General features: G+C 32.2%; 1 protein-coding gene across 1 annotated transcript; it reads right to left on the bottom strand.

Moving 5' to 3' along the window:
- Nucleotides 1–419: 419 nt before the first annotated feature.
- On the bottom strand, nt 420–5,953 carry LOC120077049. The gene is made up of 5 exons (XM_039030888.1): nt 5,574–5,953; nt 4,294–4,449; nt 2,420–2,515; nt 1,332–1,452; nt 420–716 (listed from the first exon to the last, which is right to left on the bottom strand). The coding sequence occupies exons 1-5, from the start codon at nt 5,904–5,906 to the stop codon at nt 547–549; spliced, it is 876 nt and encodes a 291-aa protein (XP_038886816.1). The 5' UTR covers nt 5,907–5,953; the 3' UTR covers nt 420–546.
- Nucleotides 5,954–9,370: the final 3,417 nt, after the last annotated feature.

The following is a 9,370-nucleotide window of genomic DNA, read 5'->3' on the forward strand; positions in this document are numbered from 1 at the left end:
CCATATCAAATTTGAGTTCCAAATTATACGGAGTTAACCGTGAGTTTAAAATAGATAAATCAACCTAAGTTTTCAAATAACCATAAATCAAGTTTAAGTAAAGAGAGATTGACACTTGATTTACACGGAAGTGATTTTGAGAAAAATGAGGAGATGAGAGCATTTGGTGAGAGCAAAGAAAGAGGAGAGCAAAATTGGTATATTTCGCACAGAGTTTCATTTTGATAATTTCACCCGATGTTGACGTTAGCAAAAGGTAATAAAACCCTAATTTTAAAAAAGCGTGGCAAATCTTATTTTCCCCTCTTAATTTGGGTTATCCGTACAAAAACTCCAAGTTTGAGAGTTCAATTTTTATCGTGTGGAGATCTAATTTCTACCGTCATGGTAAATTTGAAGATCCAATTTTAAGACTAAACTTGTAATTAAACTTAATATTAAATTACGAAAATGGGCATGGGCTCCATATTCATAAAATTTTACAATGAATATAATTTTAGTAAATTAGAAACTTAAAAAAAGAAAAGAAAAGTGTAAGTAGAAATATCAAAGAAGAAATTGAGAGAGAGGAGTCCAGAAGAGAATCCTACGAGGACGATCAAGGAACCTGGCTTGCCAACTTGGTTCATCGCTTTCATAAACAAAACCACTCTTCATATAAAGCTTCTTTCCAGCTTCATTGTCGAAAGCTACATGAACGTACAGATCGCTTATCCCTATAACATAGCACAAAACATTGAACCACTAATTATATCCATTTACTTGTATCGTAAATAAAATTCAACCGTCTAACGGAAAAGAGGTTAAATTATAGGTTTAGTCCCTAAATTCTCGAATTTGTTTGTGTCTATTTGGTTTATAAACTTTCAAAAGCGTTGAATAGAGATTCATGGACTCTCAATTTCCAGAAAATTAAGTTCATGATCACGGCTTGCACACGTAAGTGTAATTAGTTTCTAGGTAGGTGATCACCATGAATTGAACTCTTGATCTCTTAGCCATTTATTGAGACTGTCCCCTTTTTTACCACTAGGCCAACCCATGGTGGTTAATTATCAATTTTCTTTTAAAAAATAAATGTAACAAAGACCAACGAATTATAAAATTTAAAGTTTATGGGCCTATTAAAAATAAATTGAAAGTTTAGAAACTAATTAGATACTTGAAGATTTAAGAACCTAATAGACATAAACTTGAAAAATGTATTAGACAAACTTGAAAATTTTAAAGACTAAACTTGTAATCAGTGACAGTGACATCAAATTCTAAAGTATAAGCCATAAAAATAATCATAAAGGAAAACATAAGTCTGAAAAGATTGTTATAATTACCCCAATCTTGTGCAATTGTTTTTGCCTTGGCGACAAGTGCATAACCCAACCCATTCCTTTGCAGTTCCTTGGCAACACATACATTACTCAGGTATGCCCTTGCGAAATCAGCCCCAATTCCCTGATGGACAAATATATTTTGGATATCAATCTCGATATTTCTATTAATGTTTCCACATGTCTATGGATTCAATATTGATACATGGGGCAAATCGATATTTCCATTGTGATACCTAAAAATAAGCAACAAAAATCTCAATCTACATCGACGTTTATTGATATTTTTACCAACATTGATATTTTAAATATGGGTCATTATACAAGGATCAGATCAGTTGAAATCACTATTATATATTTCTTCATGGAGAGGTTTCCTTTATTCTAATTTCAATAGCAACCTTCCATGGATGTTGCACAGACAGTAACTTACATAACAACCAGTTCATCAGTATAACAAATTATATTGTTCCCAACATGGTAAAGCCAGTTGGTTTCTCTAGTTCCTATTGTGTCAAAGAACTTTAAGCGATTACTAAATGGATGTCAGTAGTTTGATCACATAGTTCCTCCTTCATCCTCTTTCAAAAAGAACGGTCATTTTTCGTGTTATGGAACTTTTGGGGTGAGTTTTTAAAGGTGTGGAGAAGGACACTAGTGATATTTGGACATGTACTCCTCTGGGTATCGATTTTGAAGATCTTTTTTGTAATTACTCTTTCGTCAACATTTTACTTGGTTGTTCTCCTTTACTTAGTAGGATTTTTGTAAGCTTGGTTTTTTGTGTGGCTGTATATTCTTTCATATTTTTCTCACTTGAACAATACTATACTTTTTCAATTAACAGAATCATGGAAAACTCATGTTGACTTTCAAATTCAGATCTTAAAAATCAAGGGCTATTAAATACTTGTTCTAGCTTAACAAGCTGATAGCCAATTTAGAACCATATTTTCCAGGTTGAACATAGATGAGCCAAAGTGTAACTCTGATGTTTATAAATAATAATGAGACATGTTCATGATTTATAATCAGAAGAATGCAAAACAGAATCTAAAATATTAAAAAAAATAAAGAAATTAGTCGATTACCTCAGGTTTCATTCCTGTTATTTCGTCTGGAAGCCTTACACATTGATTAAGGTCAAGTGACCCAACTACAACTCTGTCTTCTCCACCATCAGAAAACTAAAATTGAAAATGAACGTAAAATTGTAGATCAGAATAAAGTACAACTTTGTAGGACTAATACAGTCTAAGCTCAAGGAGTAGACCTATAAGGTTGCATAAACTGGTTCAACTCAAAACCAACAGCAGCAAGAAAGGAAAAAACATGGCCAGAGCATTCTGATAGGCCAGTGTAACAATTTTATCTACTATCAGATAGCAAGGTAACGAGAAAGATTAGAGAGCTTCCTACCTCTCCTAATTCTCACAGAGAATACCAAAATGAAGCAAAAGGATACCCTCCCCAGACAACCAGCCATCTATATAACCAACCTAAGAAGCATAGATACGGACACGGAAACGGACACAGACATGATGCTAATTTTTTTTTTTTAAAAAAAACAAGTTACAGACACATTACGCGCTCTTTTTTATTATTTTTTTAAGGATATATAAAAATTTAACATAAAGTACTAAATGTCACACCACTAAAAAAAGCATAAAATGTCAAGTTAATCAACAATTATAAGAGATGAAACGTTTAGGTTTCTAACTTCAGTTTATCTTTGGTTAAAAAAAAGGGCTTTCCTTTTTTCTTTTTTTTTTTTTTTTTTTTAAATCTTAGTTTAACATATAATTGATTTCGGCTCTAAAGTTGGATCCAACATAAAAAGTTGGACCATTTTCTCTTTAAAAGATTTTCCCAGGCACAACCAGGACAAATGTGTCTTAAATTAAAAAATTAAATAAATAAAAATAGGACATGGAGATTTGCATGTCGGAAACACGTCTAACATGGATACTTGTTAGGCTCCCAATTGTACATACATACGTTAGAAAGAATAAGAGAGCGCTAGGATGTGTTTGTGGGGGACCATGGGTTAGAGTTAGTTGTATTGAAAGGAGTTGAGAGTGGGGTCCACAAGGGTTGAGGGGAGGAGTGAGGTTTATATTGTGGGAGCAGCGTAGGAGAAAGGTAGGGAAGTCTGAGAGTAAACTTCTCGAAAGCGAGAAGTAGGAGAGGGATCAATCATTTGAGATCGAGGACTATGATTGTAGACGATATTGTACTGTTTCTTTGAGTGATAATAAACGATACCTTTCAATACTCGGTCAAAAATGGAGTATCTGTGCTTCATAGTAACCAACCATACAGCCCATTCTAACTAACACAAACTTTAGGCCCACCTATATTCGTAATTCCCCCTTCACTAACTCACTTTCCTCACTTTCGTAATCGGAGGCCTATCACATTACAGTCACATTCTAACTTTTTTGCACTAAAACAATCTATATTTTCATAATGAGGGGAAAATAGCCAGAATATGGTTGGTTCTTCCCCCATCTTTTGAATATGCTTTTGGTAAGCCTACATCATTTTGTCAGGTATAAGATTCTTTTTTCCCCAAAACCTCGGTATGCATAACATTATCAAATAACATTGTTGCAAATGACAAATGCATACACTGTTTTAACACACCAAGTGCAACAGAGGCAACTCACCTCATATGAGGTGAGGCAGCCTCATTAATGCGCTTTGCTTTTCCTGCAATATCAACATTCACTTTTTCATGGAAAGTCCTAGTTTCTTTAAACAGCCTCTTCAATTTTTCGTCAACCCACACATCGTTTTTCATATATTAAAACGTGAGAATTTATGGTTTTGTATTTTAACAAATTTCCTATCCTTCAAATATCATAACCATCTGAAAAGATTGAAACTTAGGTTCAAAGTTAATGTAGGAACGTAGTCCATAACATACCATATTCATATTGAAACAATAAAGAAATAAACAGACCTTACATGTTGAACATAAATCTTCAGCTAAGGTTGATATTTCTGATAATGGAAGAGTAGCATTTATGCAAGATACTCTTTTAAACCCAACCCTTTTTCCAGCAGTACGTTCTTTCATTGCTTCAAATTCATGCTCAGCCAAGTACTTCTTATGATCCTAATAGAACTTGACAAAAAAGGAAGGACGTCAGTATCACATACAGAGAGCAAGAAAAATCATACATCCAAAGTGAATTCTTAATCACGAGAGATTAGAAATGGAAGCTTTAGGTAGGAAGGCCTAAAGGTTCATTTTTACATCTTTATCTTTCTTTATTTGCAATTCCATTTGCTTTTCTACCACAAGATTCCACATGTATCTTATAAATTACAAGATAGATAAACATGTAGTTCCATTTCTAAATCAACCACAAGATCCCACATGTATCTTATAAATTGCAAGATAGATAAACATGTAGTTCCATTTCTAAACCAATTAGTAAGGGGAGGAGTAACCCAAGGATCTAATAAGAATTGTGAAATGTCTTCACTTTTTCAATGTGTAATCCTCAACTCTTTCCATTCAATTCCATTCAAAGATAAATGTACCTAATAATACTGGATCCACTCTACCATTCAAAGATAGAAGTATGCAAATGTACATTCAAAGTGAATGATACTTGTAATTCGAGAATTTACAAAGCAATGGTAACTAAAAATTAAATTGAGACTTCAGGAAATCGTATTAGTTGCCACTTCCCAAAACATTAAAAATGAACAAAAATGCAACAAGATCAATATATTTTTATACCCCTAATTTTCAATAGTTTCACCTTAGCTCTAGAAGTTTGATGTTTGTTTCAAAACAACACTTGTAGGCTTTTGTGGTTAAATTCATTGACAAAAAAGTAAGTATCTAAACATATACATAAAAAAAGTATTAATCATAAAGACACGTGCATTTGTGAATCATAGTTTGTTCTCGTCCTACTCCTTAAACCCAAGCCCCAAAACCACTTCACATATGTGTTTAGATTTGTTCATTTAAACAACACATAAACATAAACAAACTTTTTCATCCATGAATTTAAGGGCAAAAGCCTTCAAGGGTTTCTTGAAGGAAAAACAGGGTATAATTGAAACCAAACTCATAGTTTATGGGTATTTTTGATAATTTAACCTAAAATAAAATACCGAAATGAGAATTTGGTTTCAAGAATTAAACTTTCAAGTTCCCCCAAACAGTTGAATAAATTGATTTATTTGCGGATAAACTTACAACATAAAATTTAGACAACTCACATCGATGCCAAAGGAATCGGGGGGGAAGTGATTGAAAGTGCGAATGCGGAGAGAAGCAGCAGCCCATAACTCATCCTCGGCAGTACCTTCAGAAACCCTAAACTTAGATTTGTGAAGTGTGATGGTTTGTTGTTGGTTGGTGAAAACATTTGAGATTCTAATGGGTTGACGATTGAGAAAGCAAGAGGAGGTTGAAGGAACGGAGGATTGAGTTCTAAGGCAAGTGAAAGAGTTTGAAGAGAAGAATGAAAGCCTAGAAATGGCGGAAGATGATGATGAAGAAGAAGGAGGCTGTGAAGTGCAAAGAGGAGGAGATGAGAGGAGTGTCATCATTTGTTTTTCCTTTAGGATAATGCTGCCTACTTTAGCATTTTGTTGGGAAAATTTGTAAATCATATAATATGATTATTTTTCTTTTTCATAGAAATGAAAAGACCCCATTGCCCATGGCTCCTTTTCCTCCAAAACAACAAAAATCTTAGGGACTGTATGGAACCCAACAAGAGATTGTATATCCTCACCTTCTATATCATTTCAGTGTTTGGAGATTCATTATCAAATTCGATCATACTCGATCAAAACTTGTCAGATATTAGAACTCTCCATATCCTATATCATCTCAGCATCCCAAACAACCTCTTAGGTTTGTATTTTATGTTTCCATATGTATGTTTGTTAGTCATAACATTCCAAATATTGATTTCCATATAAATATTGAGGTTTTGATTGAAAATATCGATATTATTGAAAATTTCAGGAAAAATGATGGGGATGAATGGAAATTGTTATAATGAGTTAATAAAATCTTGATTATGGTTCAATGACAATAATTGACCATTTTTAATCACAATTCTATAAAGTAAGATAATATTTAGATGTTTATTATAAATGTTTTGTGTGAATGTTGATGTGAGAGTAGAAATTTTAAAATGAAATGGAAAACAATTACAAAATAATATAAATTTTAGGAATATTTTGAAGTGAAATGATGCGAAAGTTACGAAAGTTTTAGATAGAAAAAGAAAAAATTCACATAAATTCAATTTTGGAGTGGAATTGTGTGAAAATTTAACTAAAAAGTTTGAATAAGGTAAAAAATAAATATATGTTACTTTTTGTGGTTTTTTCAAATTCAATTTCTTTAGAAATGAAGGTTTTCGGTAGAAAATAAAGCTAAAAATTGAGAAAAAAATGAAAATTAGAAAAAACAACATTTAAAAAGGCTTAATCCTTGATCGAAATTGACATTGGCATGTGAAGTTATAGAATTGTGTGACTAGATCATAAAATTGAAAAACTTAAACTAAGTTTCAATTTAAAAAAAAAAATCGAATTTTTCTTGAAATCTCAAAAATTGGTTGAAATGGGGGAATCCTAAGATGGTTCTTGAAAGTTTCAAAAATTTCTCAAAATTTTTATCGAAATGTGGATGGAAAAAGAAAAATATACCCCAATTTATAATTTTTTATTTTGAGGCCATCAAATACTCGAAATTTAGGATTTTAAATTTTAAACCATGATTAGCAAGAAATTAAATTCACTACATTTAATAGATTGTTTTAAATATGTTTGATATATTATTTATAAATCTAGTTGGAGTTGTTGACAAAATATTAGGTCGATAGACGACTACAAACTATTATTAATTTATTTATGAATATGCTTTATGTTGAAAAATTTGTATAATTATTATTATGAAATATTATATGATTTATAATACATTACATATTTTAAATATACTCCATTAAACATGCAGAGAATTGAACCTCCAATCTCTATTTAATATTTTTAAACATCTTTATCTTTATTTAAAATATAATTATGATTTTAAAATTTGAAATTCAAAATAAAACATGAAAATGTACATAATCCAGATTGGCAAATAAAATATATGAACACCCTTTTCTATATACAATCACTACAGAATACATTGACCATAGTTCAATTTGGACTATTTCTCCTTTTAACACAGTGATAAGTTTTTAATGAACTTGTATGATAGGCGATTCAAATCTACCATCTAAATTTACTCTCCAAAAATTGTTTATGGATTATGTGAAAACTTGTATCCAAAATACGAAATTGTATCTTTAAAAAGTATATTAAATACAATATGATTAATTAATAATAGCTAAAACTCAATTATTTTGTTAAATTAAAAATATATATATTATACAATATATTAATATTACAAAATAAATTAATTAATAACAGTACTTAAAAAAGGAGGAGAAATTGGCCATAAGAGGGAAAAGTTAGAGAATTCCACAAAAATTAGATATTAACCTTCAATAACAAGAGATAAATATATAATTTATAAAGCATCCCACAAAATGAAAAGAAAAGAACCCAACTTCCAACCTAACATTTATAGACATTATTACTAAGGAACCAATTAGATAAAATCTATTATTACTCGAAGGCCCATTGATTCTCCCTACGAACCTCCTCTTCCTCCTCTGGAGTAAAATCGTTCTTGATGTTGAATGTCTTTCGAATTTCCTCTGGAGTCTTTCCTTTGATCATGTCGGCCACAGTTTGGCATGTCAGATCCAAAAGGCTCTTGATGTTCAGATAGTTAGCAGCCTGAAATTGGGGGTACCAACAACACAACCATTATTATCATCCACAACCAGCAATCAAAAGGCCCATATGCAACAAATATGAGTTGTGTTGCAGCAGAATAAATCGGTACTTTTTTCAAAAGGTAATTGAATTGCTAAGAAGAGCTCACGACCACACAGCCGCACAAACAAAGACAAAAACCAAACACAATGAATAAAAGCCCACGAACTCGATGGTCCCGAGGAGAAGAGCCCTCAGAAACTCCAAGCTACTTAGAACAATAACTTTTTTAAAAAATCCTCAAGTTGAATAGCCAGACTAAGCATTCAGGGAGGACATCATTAAAGAACCAACTTGATATGATCCACTTGCATATACTTGTAACTAAGGACTTCCACTTTTGACAGAAGCATCGTTTGCTACTCCTAATAACTAAAATTTTGAGGGGAGGACTTTAATGGGGTTACGCAACTTTCACTCGTCTTGAAAATTTGATGATTGTTGCTTGATCCAGTAAAACATTGCAAAAGGGAAAGGACCCTTTGGAGTTTGGCCTAAATCATATTAGAATAAACAACCAAACATATCATACCAAAGAAACATCATCAACTAAGGCTCTGTTCGGGAATCATTTCGGTTTTAGTTTTTAGTTTATGAAAATTAAGCCTTCAAAAACCAAATCAAATTTTGAAAAAACTAAAAACTAAAAAAAAAATTGTTCTGTTTTTAGAATTTGGATGAGAATTCAACCCAAGATGCAAATGCGAGAATTTGAAAGGAAATGGGATTAATTTTGAATCCATAAGAAAAAAAAAAATAATAACTAAAAAGGCGGGGGAAAAATCCACTATATAAAGGAATACTCCGTCGTTTTCTCTCTCCTCACTTCTTTCACTCTTTTGAAATCTATACTAGAATCGTCCTTGAGGTTAATTAGGCTGTCTCTCACATTCCCCAAATCGGAAATCAACCCAGCCGATCATCAATTCTCTCACCACCTAATGTTCAGTCCTTATGTCGAAGAATGATCGTTCCTCTGGAGTCCACGGAGGAAACTCTTCGAGACGTCGACGAAATCGTCGCCGGTCGCTAGCTCTCAGACATCAAGCATCAGATCGAGGATATTGTGCCGACACTGTTATTCCCCTTTACCTAATGATCACCTGATGCATTCTTTTCTAGGTAATTGTAGTACTGTAAGAAGCTAAATGTTGAGAAATCGATGATAATAG

This window comes from Benincasa hispida, chromosome 5, assembly GCF_009727055.1.
Source record: "Benincasa hispida cultivar B227 chromosome 5, ASM972705v1, whole genome shotgun sequence".
Taxonomy (NCBI): domain Eukaryota; kingdom Viridiplantae; phylum Streptophyta; class Magnoliopsida; order Cucurbitales; family Cucurbitaceae; genus Benincasa; species Benincasa hispida.